At 40.8% G+C, this 19,761-nt stretch overlaps 1 protein-coding gene across 6 annotated transcripts in view; it reads left to right on the top strand.

Annotated features, from left to right (window-relative positions):
- The window catches only part of zeb1a (zinc finger E-box binding homeobox 1a), a 185,555-nt gene that overhangs the window by 126,558 nt on the left and 39,236 nt on the right, over positions 1-19,761 (top strand). For 2 of the 6 annotated variants that reach the window (XM_060905986.1, XM_060905987.1), the window contains exons 9-10: positions 10,708-10,885; positions 11,685-11,825. The exons of 1 other annotated variant lie outside the window; for it this stretch is intronic. In XM_060905986.1, coding sequence (XP_060761969.1) covers positions 10,708-10,885; positions 11,685-11,825 — 319 coding nt within the window. Of the gene's footprint in view, positions 1-10,707; positions 10,886-11,684; positions 11,826-12,590; positions 13,031-19,761 lie in introns of those variants that run through there. 3 more of the 6 variants (XM_060905989.1, XM_060905988.1, XM_060905990.1) reach the window with 3 other exon arrangements.

Below are 19,761 nucleotides of genomic sequence, written 5' to 3'. Positions count from 1 at the left end.
GGGCCTGCCAGTCAGGAAGTTGATGAGTCAGTCACAGAGGGTGGGGTGCAAACCAAGTGTGGACAGTTTATGAATGAGTTTGTGGGGGATGACCATGTTGAAGGCAGAGCTGTAGTCAACAAAGAGCATCCTGATGTAAGAGTCTTTGTTTTCCAGGTGGGAGAGGGCATAATGGAGGGCAGCAGCGATGGCATCTGAGGTGGATCTGTTGGGCCTGTAGGCATACTGCAGGGGGTCCAGGGTTTCTGGTATGCTGTTCTGAATGTGGCCCAGTAACACTCTCTCAAAGCACTTTGAGATGATTGGAATGAGTGCTATTGGCCTGTAATCATTCAGGCAGGTGGGTGGGCTCTTCTTGGGAAGAGGGACGATGGTTGTGGTCTTGAAGCAGGAGGGAACGGTGCTCTGGCTAAGGGAAAGGTTGAAGATGGTAGTGAAAACATCAGCCAGCTCATTGGCACATACTTTGAGGGCCCACCCAGGGATGTTGTCTGGTCCTGCTGCCTTCCTGGGGTTGATCCTCCTCAGAGCTTTGTGTACCTGGCCTGATGAGACTGTTGGTGGGGTGGAGGGGGCTTGGGTGGTCCAAGTGTGTGTGTGTGTGTGTGCCTCCTCTCTGTGCTGTAGCTGGAGGTCTCAAAGCAGGTCTAGAAAGTGTTGAGGTCATCCGGTAGGCTGTCTGTGGAGCTGATGGTGCTGGTGGTGTTCCTGTAGTCTGTGATGTGCTGCAGGCCTTGCCACATCTGCCTGGGGTCAGCAGTAAAATAGAAGCTGTCCAGCTTCTCTCTGTACTGCCTCTTGGCCGCTGTAATGGCTTTCCTCAGTCCATACTTTGTTGCTTTGTACTCCGTCTCATTGCCTGATCTAAATGCAAGAGAACAAGCACACAGCATGTGTCGTACCTGACTGTTTACCCAGGGCTTTTGGTTGGGAAACTTCCTGATCTGTACGGTCGGCACGATGTTGCAGACACGTGCTGATGTACCCAGTCACATACTCAGCATAGTCCTGTATACTGACAGAAGAGTCCTCCAAAGTGGCTGCAGCTTTCAACACATCCCAGTCTGTCTGAGCAAAACAGTCCTGAAGGGTGTTCTCAGTCCCTTTTTAGCCAGTTCTGTTAATTCATGGAATCTGCTACACATTGCTCCTCTGTTGGACTACAAATCAGCAGATCATCTACATATTGCAGAATGGTATTTTTAACATTAATTGTACTGAGACCTTGTGCCACCATCCTGTTGAACACTGATGGACACTCGCAGTATCCTTGGGGCGTATGGGTGTACAGTGCCTTGCAAAAGTATTCATCCCCCTTGGTGTTTGTCCTGTTTTGTTGCATTACAAGCTGGAATTAAAATGGATTTTGGGGGGCTTGGCACCATTTGATTTACACAACACGCCTACAAAGGTGCACTTTTTTTATTGTGCACTGCAAGAAATTTAAAACTGAATTTGTGGAGAAAATTACTTAATACTAGTGAAATTATCTTGTTGCATAGACAGATATTTTTACTTGATAAGACATCTTAGAATAAGTTGGTTGCAATCTAGAGCTAGGTTTAATAATCTCAGAATTGGTGTCTTGTATTCTTCTAATAGGAAATGCTAGAGCATTTAAACTATTTTCAAGATATTGTCATTTGCTAAGATATTTTTTTGCAGTGTGGCACAAACAATTAAGATGCACACTCCAGATTTCTGGGGGGGGGGGTTTCATAAGTATTCACCCCCTTTCGTATGAAACCCCTAAATAAGAGCTGGTCCAACCAATTCACTTAAGTCACATAATTACCTGTGTGCAATCAGTGTCACATGATCTGTCACATGATGTCTGTATAAATCAACCTGTTCTGGAAGGACCCTGACTCTGCTACATTAACTAAGCAAGCAACATGAAAACCAAGGAGCACTCCAAACAGGTCAGAGATAAAGTTGTGGAGAAGTATAGCTCAGGGTTGGGTCATGAAAAATATCCCAAACTTTGAATATCCCAGGGAGCACTATTAAATCCATTATAGCAAAATGAAAAGAATATGGCACCACTAAAAACCTGACAAGAGAAGGCCGACCACCAAAACTTACAGACCGGGCAAGGAGGGCATTAATCAGAGATGCAACAAAGACACCAACAATAACGCTGAGGGAGCTGCAAAGATCCACAGTGGAGATGGGAGTACCTGTCCATAGGACCACTTTAAGCCATACAAGTCATTGCTTAAAAAGTCACATTTGGAGTTTGCCCAACAGCATACAGTATGGCACACTCCCCAAACACATGGAAGAAGATTCTCTGGTCAAATGAGATTAAAATTGATCTTTTTGGCCATCATGGGAAATGTCATGTGTGGCGCAAATCCAACACCCTGAGAATACCATCCCTACAATGAAGCATGGTGGTGGAGGTATCATGCTGTGGGGATGTTTTTCATCTGCAGGGACAGGAAAGCTGGTCAGGATTGAAGGAAAATGGATGACACTAAATACAGGGCAATTCTGGAGGAAAACCTGTTTGAGTCAGCCAGAGGTTTGAGACTGGGACAAAGGTTCATGGTCTAGCAGGACAATGACCCTAAACATACTGCTAAAGCTACACTGGAGTGGTTTAAAGGGAAACATTTAAATGCCCTGGAATGGCCTAGTCAAAGCCCAGACCTCAATCCGATTGAGAATCTGTGGCATAACTTGAAGATTGCTGTACACCAATGCAGCCCATCTAACTTGAAGGAGTTGGAGCAGTTTTGTCTTGAGGAATGGGCAAAAATCCCAGTGGCTAGATGTGCTAAGCTAATAGAGACATACCCCAAGAGACTTGCAGCTGTAATTGTAGCAAAAGCTGGCTCTGTAAAGACTTTGGGAGGTGAATACTTATGCACACTACAGATTTCTTTTTTTTTTTTTTTAAATCTTAATTATTGTTTGTGTCACAATAAAAAAAAATGTGAAAAATGTGCACCTTTAAGGTGGTAGGCATGTTGTGTAAATCAACACCCCCCCCCCAAAAAAAAAAAAATCATTTTAATTCCAGCTTGTAATGCAACAAAACAGGACAAACACCAAGGGGGATGAATACTTTTGCAAGGCACTGTAGGCATATTGTTTTCCTTCATATATAAAGGCAAACAAGTACCTTGAGTCCTCATGGAGGGGAACACTGAAAAATGTAGAACAGAGGTCATATAATAGTATTAGATGGAATATTAGATGACAATGTGTGAGGGTCTGGCACTGTGGGGTCTTCTGCCACAACTGCAGTTTTAACTGCCCTAAGATCATAAACTATGTGCCATTTATTGGAATTTGGTTTGTAAATTGTAAAAATTGGGGTATTGCATGGACTCCTGGTCTCTCTGAGCACCCCAGCTTCTAACAGTCTACGTATAGTAGGCCTAATTCCATCTATTGAAGCCTGACTCAAAGGATACTGTCTCTGTCTTGGAAATAACGCTCAAGGTATAAGTTGTATTTGGACCTTTCCTGCTGATTTTACTTTACATCTGTCTGGTGTTTTGTTCAGAGGTCTTCTGGAACTACCAATAACTCTTCTTTACTAGTTAACAGAGGTGGACAAAGGACTCAACTTCATTACTTAAGTCAAAGTACAGATCCCACTGGTCAAATGTTACTACTGCTTTAGCGGTATGTTTAGGGTGATTGTCCTGCTAGACCGTGAACCTTTGTCCCAGTCTCAAACCTCTGGCTGACTTAAACAGGTTTTCCTCCAGAATTGCCCTATATTTAGTGCCATAACAACTGAAAGTTGTACAGTCAAATTTTTACTTAAGTTAAAGTACTGAAGTACTTGCTTTTAAAAATACTTAAGTATTAAAAGTACATTTTCTGTCAACGCATTGTTGTATTATTGCCACAACGCTTACAAAACGTAATGCCTCTGAAGCAACTGACTGGATTTACTGACTAGTCTGTACAACCTGTAGATTAAATGCCTGGTAGAATGTTACAAAATCAACTGAACTGAAAGAGCCTTTTTTTTTTTTTTTTTAAATTGTACCACTCCTCCCCACCCACACAAAGCAGCATGGTAGTGTTCTGACACAGCTCTGGCAGTGTCTGCACACATGTATATGTATGTTAATCAGGAAGACAGTGGAATAGCTGTAAATAAAGCTTGCTCAAAAAATAAAAAGGACAATCCAACCTGCTTAAAACCCAGGTCCACACCTCGAGTTTAATAACTGCTCAACAGTAACACTGATTTAAGCAAGATTAAAAAAGTGCAAGACCATCATCTGATATCAAAACAAAAAATTCCAGCAATTTGTTGTGACTGACTAGTACAATACTGTTCGTGTCTCACATGCATGCTTGTGCAAGTTTATGTATTCATGCACATATGAATCTGCCTGTGGAATCATCGTGGTTTAATGTTAAGCTAGCTAGTCAGTGAAGCTCCACCTGACATGCTAGCAAAATCTTTTCAAACTCGAAATCATATTGGGTAACTAACGTTACTAGAAAATAAAGATTTCTACATTTTGTTTATTTGGCAAGATTATGCTAAAACATTTATAAAAGCACTTCAGATAAGTTAATGTTATTCATGTTAGCGTAACTCCGTTTTTACAGGCTAACTAACAGTGTCCAAGTTAACTAGCTATGTGTTATCGTTAGCTGTGGACAAGGCTATGGCAACTTAATCCATAGAAAGTCATTTGACTAACCAGACTGCATAGGTATTGCAATGTTATCGCTAGCTCTAAAAGCACATACAACTTCATTGCACGCTTTCTCTTGGAATAAAACGTTTACATACCTCAATATGCTTCCGCAGGTTGGACGGCAAGTTTTTGTAGACTGTAATGTGCTCCGTTTTAGGCAAACAAAGCAAATCTTTAAAACAAAACAACTCTTTATTCCTTTCAGAAAACTGAAACATGGGTTCTACCTATAGAACCGTGGGTGCGTGCATTCCCCAGAGAACCACCTCCTTCCATTCTGCCATTAACTGATCATGTTAAATAATGCTGTGGAAAAATCATTGATCATGATTTTATCCAGTCTTTGGACGTGACATGACCCTAGTGATTACTGATAGGCTGTTTCAGTGTCACCTGCGAAAAAAACAATCATGTTTAAGAAAAGAAAAAACAGCCACTTCATAGTAACGAGTAATGAGGACCTTGATAGAAATGTAGTGGAGTAAAGTACGATATTTGTCTTTCAAATGTAGTGAAATTAAAGTCATAAGTTGCCAAAAAAAATTAATGCTCAAGTAAAGTACAGATACTCAAAGTGTACTTAAGTACAGTACTCAAGTAAATGTACTTCATTACTGCCCACCTCTGTTAGGCTACGTTTACATTACGTCGAATCAGCGGATCATCAGATTAACGTTCTTAAAACGATTCGCGTTGACACTAAAACCGTTAGCCGTGCACACAGCAACACCAATACGCGGATACGCTCGGCTCCGCAGGCATCCTGCGCTCCAAATCACTCCGCCCTGAACAGCGAGTGCCCTCTGGAGGGTGCGCACTCCGGCCCTGCGCAGCTCACAGAGCGCGCGAGTGAAGTGAACAAGCCACGATTCGGGACTGAGCCGCTGTGTGTGTGATCCCAGCGCATATCACTTATTACTTGCAAGTGGAAGGATGGCAAGCCTAAAGACAATCATAACTACACAATGGGCAGTATTTGCAACAGTATTTGCAGTATTTTCATACTTTTATACTCTTTAATGAAAGGTGATACAAGGCGGAAGTCTGCGCCGTTTTTCAGCAGTCGCGTCACATGACCAACGCCAGCGAATCAGGAAGGTGGATGTCACAGTGACGTTGTCCAATGAGACGCCAGCTAGAGCTCAGCACAGCGTATCCGCGTATTCTCAATGTTTACACAGCACCGGAGCTGATACGATCTAGATTGAATACGTGGACCCTGGCGGATTCCCGTTTCCCCGCTTTTTCAGGGGGGTTAATGTAAACGGACAGTGCGTCCGCGAAGAAAACGAGACAGATACGGTCTAGTGTAAACGTAGCCTTAGTTAACCCACATTGAGTTGCTTTCCATAATGCCCTGTCTACACTAACTTTATTGGCCTTTGTTTTATTCACAGAACTTGATCATATTTTTATGTACATGCTATCCAATGAGGTGAATACCTGTGGACGTAATGTAGGAACCCAGCCCATTTGTTCTTTACTATAGGCCCTAAATCCCTGGCCTCATATTCTCCATATATCATTAATGACACATGTGGTACTGCGTTTCCTGCTGTATACCGCTGCTTTTCCCTATCACTCAGTTTAGTTTCTGCTGCTATCCCCTGGGGTCCTGTAATAAAATTCCCTGTTTCAACATTCAAAATCTTGCCCGCCATAAGGTCTGCCCAAATACTCACTATAGATCTGTACTGGTAGGATTGTAATATAGGGTGCAGTGTAATGGATAGATAACTATAGCGCTAGCGAGGTCTGGTCTTATCTGTTGTAGCTATGGTCTCTATTTCTCAAAGTCTTTGCTCAGATGGTTCTTAATGAGTCTTAGCCAATGTATAGTGGGCAGAACAGGGGCTGCCTTTGTTGTTCTGTTTGTAATCAGAGCCATCCGCCAGTATTCAGGAAATTCTACTTGGATCCCAACAGCTGTACACAGTATTTTTGTTTTTAGCTTACATAAAATATTTCTTCCTAATAAGTTCATAGGGCTGTCCTTAGATAGCATTGGTGCCATCAATGTTTGTCCTTCCATGGTCAATTTCTGTGGTTCTGTGAAATTTAATACTTTAGCACCAGTGTCAACAAGAAACAAAACTGGGGACTGACCATTGATTGAAACTTGTACTTTAGGTTGTTTTTCTGATCCCCATGGTTGTGTTGTCACTACCACTTGCACAACCCCCCACCCCCACCCCAGGCATCTTCAGAACCATGCCTGCTCCCCATATTTTGAGGGAATCTGCCAGCTTGTTGTTGTTGCATGGGCCCTCCATTCAGGCAGTTGCAATTTGTCCACAGGCCCAGCATGGCAGTCGAAATCCATTGCCTGAGGTCCAGTATTCTTCCCCAAACCTCTTTCTCTTTCCTCTTTGCTGGAAGGTTCCCCTTCCTCTTCCTCCTCTCATGTAGACATTAATTGGAAGGACAGGTTGAACGTATGGCATCACTTGGGTTTGTTGGGGCACTTGTGGCGCCTGGGCCTGACACATCTGTGGTGGCAGCACTTGAGGTAGTTGTGTCTATTGCACAGTTTATATTGGCTGCTTCACCATTCCTCCTTGAGGCTGTAGCTGAACCTGACTTTGGGCCTGCCTGCATTGGCTGTCATTTGGCACAATCACTGCAGCCTGCATTTTTGAGCTTTCTTTGTCATTTTTACTTTGCTTTGTTAAGTCCCTCAGCTGGGCTTTTTGCAGTTGTGTAGTTAGTTGTTTCTGATCCTCTTCGTTTTGTTTCTTTTTCTTATACCTTTCAACGTGATGGATAATGTGGGCCTGAAAGGTCACCCAATCTATGGTACTTAGACCAATCACATCTTCCAGTAAAGTCTGCACTGGTTTGCTTCCTCATGAAAAGTGCCATCTTTAGGCCATCAATACCTATGATTTTTAGTTGCTTTATGTCAGCGGTCCATGCACTGTTTGAAGGGCTTCTTATTTGTCCAGTCACAATTAAGTGTTACTAACTCCATTGGTGTTATACCCGCTCTTTATTTCTTTTTCAATATCTTAGCCATCTTAAGTATTTTATCGTAAAATACTTCAAATATCTCCCATATATTAGTGCTTCTCTAAGCTAGCCAGATGTTTGTTTATATGCTTATTTCTATTAGGTGGATCAATCCAGGTTACTCCCAGCTTCCCTATACTAGATCTACACAGGCTTATCTAATTGTCTCACTCACATTCAAACCCTAGGTCACCTCTATCCCAGATGGCACCTACTATTATGCTCTCTACACTTTCTGTTTTTATGACTTTTACTGGCCACAGGGCTTTACACCTGCTCCAATGGGCCTTAGCCTCTCTCAGCCTTATCCAATTCACATCTCTTTATTACTTTTATCCACACCTGAAAGTCCTTTGTATATTCTTGAGCATACCAGGACCCGTGGAGTCTAGTCAACGCTTTACCCAAGTTTATGATCTCCCAATCCCAACACCCTTTTTTCAATAACCATTCTAAAATTGGTCCCAAATTCTCTCGTCCATCACTCTTGTAGTTTATCCTGTATATAACCACTCGGATGATATTCTGGTCTCCTGGTGGTTATTTTCCACAATTTAAAATTTCAGCCCCCTCTGTCACCCAGCTCGTCCCTTTATATCTCGATAGATTATTTCATTCCAAAAGTGTTTTAATTCCTGCTGTCTTAGCTCAGCTCTGCCTGCTTCCCACTCCTCACACTCCTCGCTCTGTCTATCTATGCTCTCTTCACTCATATTCCGCATGAATATCCACTCTTTTGCTTGTTTACTATATAGCGGGTGAGTAGACCAAATCACATACCCTCCTATCCTTAATTCTTTGCACCTTAGTCTGAATTTTGCAACCTGATTTCCTGTAGCAAACTTCTGATTAATTTCCACTTTTCTCTTTATGGTTATGCTTAACACAGGGCCCACCTCAAACTGTTGGTTCCTATGAATCACTGAGAAACATGATTGTTTCACCACAAATCTTGCCTCAATTTTTCCTCTGTGCACCAATTTTCTCTAATTAAATTATGTCCTCTCCACACTCCTTTTAGGAGTAAGAATCCGAGCTGGTCTATCTAGTTTTTGTCTCCTCTTTCTTCCGCTCATTTATTTCTTTTCTTTATTTTTGTTTAATAATATAATCCTCTCTTCTGATGATCTATATCCACAATGTGGGCAACACTGACATCCAGATGATTGTCCAAAAAGCCAGCAGATCATACTGTGTGCCCACATGTTTTTATTTCACTATATATTTTGTCTATAACTGTCTTCCTATATTCTAACTATTTACAACCCCATATATTTGCATTTTTACAAGCACATACACACTAACAAACACTCCAAGAACCTTCCCAGTTCCTAAATGTATGTACTGCTACACCCTCACTCGCACCTTTATTTTCACACACTCAATCACATCCACTCTTCATTCATACATAGCCAGTGCATAACCTATGAGCTCCTTGCTCCTAAAATCTGAGATATCAGTCTCAGGGTCAGAGAGTTAACCTATCAAAGGAAACTGCTCAGACATCCAGTACTCCTACTCTGGCTTGCTCCATCATAATCCCTTATAAGAGGGTATATGTATATATAATGTATATATATAATATATATATATGTGTGTGTATATATACCTTATAAGAGGGTATACGTGTTTCACTTGACACACCCTGGTGCAAATGCAGTCTCTCCCTTATGCCTATCGAGGCCTAAAGTCCTATGAACACCTTGTTCCTAAGTCAACTTTTGGGCTTTCCCTCAGCTCCCAACTGTCCCTAATTCACACTTCTCTTTGGATCCTTTCTATATCTCTTCACTCTTATTATTTGCTTCAGTCACTCTTTCTTCTTCAACTGGTCATGAGTCTATTTTTCCTTTCTCCTCTACTCACCACTGCCAAGATGAAGAGCCTGTTCCTTGCTCCTACTGCTCACCTTCGTCATGTCCTCAATACTAATTTCACACAAAGCACATACAAGATATCAAACATTTAGCATTAAGCAACAAACATACAAAATACTTATTCCTGCCACCAAGAGGGCTGTTTTCTTTCATCAGATTCTAATATTTTCTTTACTACTGGCTCGGAGGTTGTTGGGCTCCGGCTGCCTGGTTGTTGCCCTGCCGACCGAAGCGCGCTTTCACACGCTAATTACAAAATTCAGTAAAGCAGGTTTTTGCTTACCTTTTTCTATAAGGTGCCGTGATCCAGCTGGACTCTGTCCACAACCCCCATGATCCGCTTTTCCCCGTCAACCTCCTGGCTCGCTCACCAATTTTCCTGTGGCAGGAAAATATGCCCAGGATGGGGTCCTCTCCTTACGTCCTTGTTGCTCTTACTACTTCAGATTAATTAATTATTTGTAAAACCTCAGTGAATTAAAAGATTAAGCTGAATTAACTTTACTAAAGCAGAGATACAGAAAAGTCAAATACCTTATATGGAGTCCTTCTTGGTAGCAAGAATCAGCAGTTTATTGTAAACAAGCTCACAACCAAAAGTTCATTCCAGGAATGAGCGTGGTCTGTCCGAGCATAAATTTCATCCAGAGGTGACTGATTTATTAGGCTTGACCACTGTTTTTATACACTGTCTAATGACCCCTCATGTTTGATCCTTCATTTTTCAGTACCTCCCACCGATTGAAGTTCCTCTTTTTCTTTCCATGGTTTATTTAATTACTATGTTTTTCACCTATTTTTCTCTGATTATTTTCTTCCCATTGTCTCTTGTCCTTCAGCCTTTCCCCATTAACTAAGTTACGCCTATTCTATATTTCCTCACTTTCCCACCTGTTATACAGTTTCCCTTTTCTTCCCTTGTATTTGAGTTTGACCATCTGGAACCCCTGTCCTTAATATACAACTTACCTAAGCTCCAATCCTCTGGTTGTTTTCCTACCATTATCTTATTCTCCCTGTTTGCTCACTTAAATTATATACCTTGTCCAGTCAGCAAAAATGTATATGCTGCCTCCTGTTTTTTAGCTCAATATTTGTGTCCTGATTTTTTTTTCTACCACACTATTTTTTTTTTTTTTCAGAAGGAGAAGACTGATGCTGGAGATGAATCCTTGTCTGGGTGGGAGGGGCTGAATGACAGCAACCTCTCTCCCAATAAGAAAAGGAGGAAGATGCATGGTGGCCAGTATGCATGTGACCTATGTGACAAAATTTTCCAGAAGAGCAGCTCTTTACTACGCCACAAATATGAACATACAGGTACATTTAAAAAGGCCAAAGATTTGGCGTCCAGAAAAAGACCGGGTTGTTTTCAGGCAAAATTATAATCAGTATTTGAAGATGTCACCATATGTCAAGTCAGTTTTATTTGTATAGCGCTTTTAACAATAGACATTATTGCAAAGCAGCTTTACTGAAATATATGAATTCCATTTTAATTTTAAACATTAATTTATAAATTAATCCCTAATCAGCTAGCCTGTTGAGATGACATGAGGAAGAAACCTCGAGATGATCTAGACTCAAAATGATAGTCATTTAAAACATATAAGCAAGAATGGCTATAGATTATTTGAACACTAGCTGTTTACAAGTGGACATGTACTCTAGTGTGCAAAAGTTTGGAGTCACTAAGAAGTGTGTTTGTTTATGACGGAATGGAATAGGCTTGTAGATAATTTTCTCTAATCTTATGGTGAACCTCATCCTACAAGAGCTTAATAAGGTTGAGTTGTGGGTATTATGCCAGACAGGCCATCAAAGACGGTACTTCAGCTGCCTGTTTATTCACCAGTATGGTTGAGTTATGGGTATTATGCCAGACAGGCCATCAAAGACGGTACTTCAGCTGCCTGTTTATTCACCAAACATTTTTGGTGAATAAACAGGCGCATTTTGGTGAATAAACAGGCAGCCGAAGTAATGTCTTTGATGGCCTGTCTGGCATAATACCCACAATTCAACCTTATTGCTGAATAAATAGGCAGCTGAAGTAAAAATAAATAAAAAATAAATCTTTTTGCATATCATAAAATTAAATAATTTTTGCATATCTTAGTGTGCTTTGGATCTTGGTCCTGCTGCATGATGAAATTTGCATCATTGAAGTACTGGCCAAACAGGATGTCATGTCTGATATGCATGATGCCACCTTACCAGCCCCATACCAGGACACTGCCTCCACCATGCTTGACAGAAGGTGTCAACCACACTTCTAGCATGACATCCCAAATATGTTCTCCTCTTTGATCCAACACCTCAAATTAGACTCATTCATCCATTAGTCATTTCCAGTTATCTACTGTCCATTGTGGATTATTTTGCTCTTTGATTCTTTTCTTTTAATTTGCTAGTTTCAAATATGACTTTTTCTTTGAAACTGGTATTTAACTTGTACTATTTATGAAATCATCCAATTGACCTGTAGAGTCAAGTCAGTTTATTTGTATAGCGCTTTTAACATTAGACATTGTCACAAAGCAGCTTTACAGAAAAATAAAGATTTTAAACATATGAACTAATAAATTTATCTCACTGGTGGCACGGAAAAACTCCCTGAGATGACATGAGGAAGAAACCTTGAGAGGAACTAGACTTGACAGGGAACCCATCCTCATTTGGGTGAAAATGGGTAGCATGATGATGAATAACTTGCTTCTATATGTGTGTTCCTATACAGTCAAAAAGTGCAACTGTGTAGCCAAGAAATGTGCTATAGTTTTAATATGAAGTCTGTTTTGATGAAATTATCAACTGTTCATTGATGGTGACTTGAGTGCAAGACTGGTCATGACAGCTGCAGTCCTAATGTTATCATGGCAATTGTAGGCCTAAGCCATTGTAGCAAAACTAAGTGTCCAGAGTCATATCCTAAGTGTATCTTTAGACTCTGCCCAGATACTGTCGAGCAGTATTTTTTTTGTGCATCTGATCTTTATACTGCGTCTTTTTCTGTCCCGTTTAGATCCAGTTTACCCAATTTTCTCAAGACAGCCTCTTCAGCGTCTTCAATTTCTTGGCAGTCTGATGCATGGAATAGCCTTCATTTTGCAACCAGCAATATATTCTCATGCATCTTTTTTGAGATTTTTTTTCCAAGAACTGTACAGTTGCAAATGGGCATCAATTATTATTTAAAAAAAAAACAAAACAAGGAGGGTTGAGGGCTCTGCGTAGGACAGTTGAGTTCTTCCACACCAGCATTGACAAGCCACAGGGGCATTGTCATGCTGGTTTGGGCTTGGTCTCTTAGTTCAAGGGAAATGAATGCTACAATGTACAAAAACATCCCATACAATTGTATGCTTCAAACTTTATGGTAATGCATTGAGGAAGGCCCACATGTGGGTGTCATGGTCAGATACCCAGAAACTTTTGACCATATAGTGTTGTGGCAGCGGGGGCGTGGTCAAGCATCGGTCTGTGACCGGAGGGCGGAGTCAGGGAAGGTAAGTGGCAGAATCACTGCACCTGATGTTAATGTGTTTGTGTGTCTTCCCCAGTGACTGCGCCCTATTTAAGGAGGGAGAGCGAGAGCAGAGGGAGCTCTTCCCTGAACCAGACGCCGGTTGTGTGTGTGTGTGTCTGCGGTTTTTTTATTGTCACACTTTTCAGTGAACACTCAGAAAATAAACGCAGACACACACACAACCGGCGTCTGGTTCGGGGAAGAGCTCCCTCTGCTCTTGCTCTCCCTCCTTAAATAGGGTGCGGTCACTGGGGAAGACACACAAACACATTAATTAACATCAGGTGCAGTGATTCTGCCACTTACCTTCCCTGACTCCGCCCTCCGGTTACAGACCGATGCTTGACCACACCCCCGCTGCCACAAGTGTATAATACTGCAGTGTTTTCTAATACATTTTATTTTGGTCATTTTTAAATGTTGAACTGAAATGACATGCCATTACACCATATACTGTGAGGGGAGAAAAGTATTTCTTCAAACTTGGTGAAAAAATGTCAGGTCTGCAGGTGAAAGACGGATGTAAAAGCAGTAGTAAGTATTGCAGCAAAGTTGGCGGACAAATCTATTTCGGTAATCAAAGGCAGAGCTGTTAAACAGGCAGTGGTCAGGTGAGTCACAAACCGATATCAAAAGCAAAGACAATAAGCAGTAATCAAGGAACAGACTGGGTCAGTAACCAAATAAATATCACAAATCAACAAAGGCTTGGTAAGGTCAGGTATGAGAACACTGAGCATTTACTTTGCAAAGTCGTAGTACTGTGAAAGTGCTTATATGCAGAGCAGAGATGAGGCTGTGATCAGGAACAGGTGTGTGTGATGATCAGTATTCTGTGTATATATATCCATCCATCCATTATCTGTAGCCGCTTATCCTGTCCTACAGGGTCGCAGGCAAGCTGGAGCCTATCCCAGCTGACTATGGGCGAGAGGCGGGGTACACCCTGGACAAGTCGCCAGATCATCGCAGGGCTAGCACATAGACACAGACAACCATTCACACATACATACATACATACATACATACATACATACATATATATACACACACACACACACCGAGCACAACATGTAAGCAACATGGGTTCAGGGGTATGCTCCCCCAGAAAATTTTGAAATATAAGGGTTCATTTCATGGCTTCTGGTGACATCTAGAGCTGATTTTTACCAGTTCAACATGTTGGGAAAAGGCTATATTTTACTGAATTCCTACCCTAAAAACAGGAAAAAAAACTAATAAAAAATAAGTCAATACAATACCCAGTTGCATCTCACAAGCAGTGTACTGTTCCAAAGGAGACTGCAGTTTATTTCACATCAAACAAAGTGAATGGTGATGCAACATGTCATGAGTTGTTCAAAATACTAATCATTAAATTTTGGAAATCAAGCAAACAATAAAAAAATCAGATGATAAAACGAGGAAAAAAACAGATGACTTGGCATTTGGCAAAATTTGGTCAGCAACACGCAGCGAACTGGCTGTCATGGTCTCACAACTATGGTCTTCTACTGTTGTGGAGTTGTTTTCCACAGTTTTCTTTGTGAAAAACTCCATAATTAAGCTGTAACCCATCGGTATTTTGCTCACTCGTACCCGGCTTGAAGGCGCTGCCATTTTTGCATAAGTTACCTATGAATATTAATTGCACATCGCTCATGCAATCAATGTGGGATACTGCACATACTCAGCCACTCAGCGTGGAATATCCTCCTCCGAAATCAGCTGTGAACTTAGGTCAAATTCAAGGCCATGGGCTTGCATGGACTAGATTGATTACCTGCTCAAAGGCTACAAAGCACATGCATGTGGATTCTGTCTGTATACTGTTGGCACGGATGGCGCTAGGATTTTTCGTTCTGGGTCCCAGGACCGATATGGCTGGCCAAATTGGGGTTTCTGGCTTTTTTTTTTTTTGGGTCCCAAATAAATAGAGAGAAAGAGCGCCATACAGTCACAGTATGCAACCACGATCTTGCCTTTTTTTTCCACTGACAGTCCATGGTTTACTGGTTATTTGAAAGTGTTTAACCTGGAATAGAATATAGAGGACTTTAAGTGATGTCACAGATTTTTGTTTGTCATGCAGCGTCTGCCATATTGCTGGGTAAACAAACAGCCGCGACAGTTAGTAATGAAAATCAAGACGACTACAGTCAGTCTAATCTGTGTGCCTCATGGGCACATACAGTAATCGGTCTGTGGGAGCCAGAATTCTTGCTGGTTTGTAGGGGATCAAATACTTATTTCGTTTGATCAAATACAAATGAATTTATAACCTTTTTTCCTGGACTTTCCATTTATATTCTGTCTCTGTTTGTTAAAAGTACCATAAAAATTATAGACCGCTCATTTCTTTGTAACCGGGCAACTTACAAAATCAGCAGGGGAGCAAGTTATTTTCCCCAGTGTGTGTGTGTGTGAGAGAGAGAGAGAGAGAGAGATGTGCTCTACTCAGTGTATGCTAAGGAGCTATATATAATTATAATTAAAGGTTAATTCGATAGGCACACTACAAAGTTGTTTCAAGAGAGCTTGTGCCCTCTTTTAGGTGCATTCAACTGACTGTCAGCTGTTCTTAAATAAGTATTAACTTGCATGCCAGCATCCACTGACCAATTAGTTTCTTTTGTTCAAGGTACACATATTAGGTTTACGTATGATGATGAACTTTTCCATTGTACACAGGCTGCATTTCTTTGTTTCATTTGAAGATGGCTTGCTGCGTGCCACTATTTTCCATTGTAGTGTGAATTGGGTGTTAGTGTCCTTCAGCGACCAGATGTTCGCTGAGTTCTGTGGTGTATTTATTTATTTATTTTGTGTGTGTCAGAAGAAAATCGTGTGGTTGCGATACCTTGCTTTGAAGTTTTCTGTAAGGACAGTATAGTTTTTTTTGTCCTTTTTTGCAGTTTACGGTAGCTTGGTAGATCATATTTTCCATGAGGCACTCTCCATTCATGGAACAATTGTCTTTATCCCTACAGTCGCGTGATCTTTGAGGTGTTTGTTGTGTTTTCTCTCAAGAATAAATTTATTATGGGTGCTGATTTTCCTTTCCAGATGAGGCATGCATGAATAGCTTGTTTTCAGTGTGGTTTTTGTTAATTTTTCTTTAAGGATGGTCATTCCTGAAGCATTTTTTCACAATATTTAGAAATTTCTTTCCCACATTGGTAGCAGCATTCATACGAAAGGGTGGGTTATACCACCTGATGGTTCTCCCGTCTTTTTATTGAATTCCCGTTGGTACACGCTTGGTCGTTGGCTGTCGTAATTGAGATGATAGTCATAGTCACTTTTTTCTAGCACTTGTTGGGGGTGGTGAGGTTTTATTTATTTATTTGTTTATATTTTTGGGGGGAGGGGACAATACTTTTTGGGCAGTTGGGCAATATTCTGTCAAAGGATTTTCTGTTTGATCTTTCTTTGAACCTTATGTTGATCGCTAATAGGCTATTCCTAATGATAAATGGCAGATGGTTGTGCATAGAACAGGGTGTTAAGCTTTGAGTATGGCTCATTGGTTCCTTTATTCAGGTTCAATGTGACATCAAGGAAATTGCTGATTATCTTGGTGGTTTCTATGGTTATTTTTAGGCCATTGTCTATGAGTACGTTGCAGATATATTTCTTGATTCTTTCTATTTGTTGTGGTGTTTCACAGAATATGCCTAAGCTATCGTCTCTGTACAGGCCTACCTGCTTTCTGATGTATTCAGGTAATTTGTACAAAAGGTACAACCACAGTAATTCACAAATTTCCGCACTATTGAAGGAACCCATTGTTGCATCAAATTAGTTTAGTAAGTTCTTTTTAGCCCATGGTGTGCCTTCATTAAATAGTAAGCATTGTTTCGTGTGCAGGATTATTTCTTTTTCCTCCAGTGAAATATCAACGTAGTCGGTTGCAAAATGCAGGACGTTGTTAAGGAGCTTGTGTGAAATAGATGGGTAGAAATTGACCATCTCAAAGACATTTACATTGGTCTAGATAAGAGCATCTGCTAAATGCCATATAATGTAACAATAAATGAACATCGGTCTTTGGAACACTGATAAACCAATCAAGCATAACCTTTGTGTTCTTCCATTGTTGAATGCCGGTCTTGCTCACAATGGCTTTGTTTATTCTATCGAGGGTTCGTTTGCTTACTTTGCCTATTTCTGATTTTGTAGGGCTTATTAATCGGCACATGGGATGTTTTGGCAATTGTTCTTATGGCCTTTCAGGGAGATGAACGCGTTTTTGTGGGCCAGCGTTTCAACTCTATCGGCTGTTTTCAGGTCTTCTGTGTTTGCACATGTAAAGAAATCCTGTAGACTAAAAATATCTTAAAAATAATGAAATGAAATGTTTCAACATTAAAAAAAAAAACTATAAACAGCAGTAAGGCATAATAAATGAAACAAAGTCAATATTTGGCGTGGGATGACCCTTTGCTTTAAAAAAAAAAAAATGGTAGTCTCAGGTACAATTAGTGCAGTTTTATAAGGAAATGAGCTGTAGGTTTTACTGAGCATCTTGCAGAACCGGCCACAGTTCTTCTGAATACTTTGACTATCACACTCACTTCTTAATTTTGCAGCAAAACCAAGAAGCCTTCATCATGTTTTCTTTTTTAATCTCTTATGATTAAAATCTTTTTTAATCTCTTATTTCTTTTTTAGTCTCTTATGTAATATGCTGCTCAGATACAGACTCTAATTTTGTTTATTTAATTTTTTTTCTGTAACATTTAATTTTGTGCTGGAAAACGAACATTTGGAACTCTACAATGTTTTTGTACTGACTCGATAACATAGACGTCATAAAATAGAAACCTATAATGAAGTTTGTATGAAAAAAATAGGGTGCATAAGACTTTTGCACAGTATTGTGTATACAGTGTCTTGCAAAAGTATTCATCCTCTTGGCAGAGATCTCAAAAGTAGCCGGTCGGTGGCAGCAAATCGCCGTCTGTAGTAGGATTTGCCGCCGTTTATTTTTCACTGAATAACAAAAAATATTTTTGTTTACATATCTATACAAAACTGAGCAGTGTGCGATGTGAAACTAAGTTTTATTCAACTAAATAATGGCCAAATGCTAACACATCCGTAGGAAATGTAGGCTGCCATGTGCTGTAACTAAGATGTAATCTGATTGCCTAACAAGGTGTTGACAGTGTTTCATGTACTGTGATTGAGCCGCACTACCACATGGCTAAAAATGGCGACTAAGGCTACATCCACACGACAACGGCAACGAGATGTTATTTAAAAATATATCGCGTCCAAATGGGCAACGATTAGTAAAATATCAGGTTCATATGGCAACGCAACGCTTGCTGAAAATGATGCAATACACATGCCACACCTCTAGGGGCGCTGTAAGACAGTCCCTTCGGAGACACCAGAACAATAGAAGAAGTAAGGACGCATGCGCATAAACTATTATGCGTGAGACTTCATATTAGCCACAAAGTCAGGAAAATCTGTTCGTAAAATTACATTATAATGACCAAATACAATGAAAAGTATTTTTCCAGTCTCACCTGTGAAAGGTAATCCCATGTGATCTCGTTTGGACGGCAAACCTGTTGGTACAGTTAAACGCAGCTAATCTTTATTCTCCGCTTTGACCTATCCAATATGGTGGCGAGGATGACGTATGATTCTACGCGGAAGGCGGCGTCTTTAATGGTCCGGAATAAATTGAATGCTACACGTTGATGGATTAATTTGTTGTTTCTCACCTGTGAAAGGTAATCCCATGTGATCTCGTTTGGACGGTAAACCTGTTGGTACAGTTAAACGCAGCACATGAATCTTTATTCTCCGCTTTGACCTATCCAATATGGCGGCGAGGATGACGTATGATTCTACGCGGAAGGCGGCCTCTTTAATGGTCCGGAATAAATTGAATGCTACACGTTGATGGATTAATTTGCTCTTCTACGCCCTTTTTGAGGAATGTATTGTCGGACTTAAACCAACATCTGAAGAGGTGAGATCGCTCCTTTTTTTCCCTATTTTTGCTGGCGGGATTGACTCTGCCTTAAGGGCAGAGTCTCTCTCTCTCTCTCACTTTGCACCATTACACAATAAATATTCACAGTGAAAATATTTTGTAAGCGCGTTTCATGAACCAAGTTATAGGATTTGTTGACAACTCGCATCGAGTTCGTTACACTTCTACCCGGCATGAAGCACTCACAGTCATGTGGTTGTGACGTCATCGTAAACAAATCCGTTCTACTCATCCAGACGACTTCACAACGGCAACGTTGCCAGATCTTTCCACTCTGGAACCCGTTCTCAAAAAGATTGCGTTTTGGGCACCCAAAACGCCGGTGCCGTGTGGACGCCAGACCTAAACGATAAGCAATTGTATCAGAGTCACCTGAATCCGTTGCCGTGTGGACAGGGCCTAAGAAGCAGAGCAGCACATTAGATGCCTGGTTTTCAAAAAGGCCTCGAATCATGGGTAAATCTATAATTTTAGCCATCACTATGATTACTGAGTGAAATACGGCTGTGTATGGGTCCATGAATAAATGCTGGTCGGCTAAATATTAAATTATAAATATCACTATCTCATTATTGTATACAGCCTGTTTTGGGTTAAACTCACGTACTCGGCGTGCTTGGCGCATTGACATTGTTTACATTTTGACTTGCA

The sequence above is a fragment of the Neoarius graeffei genome, chromosome 23 (genome assembly GCF_027579695.1).
Source record: "Neoarius graeffei isolate fNeoGra1 chromosome 23, fNeoGra1.pri, whole genome shotgun sequence".
Taxonomy (NCBI): Eukaryota; Metazoa; Chordata; class Actinopteri; order Siluriformes; family Ariidae; genus Neoarius; species Neoarius graeffei.
The sequence above is the reverse complement of the archived record's forward strand: the minus strand, read 5'-3'. Positions and strand labels throughout refer to the sequence as shown.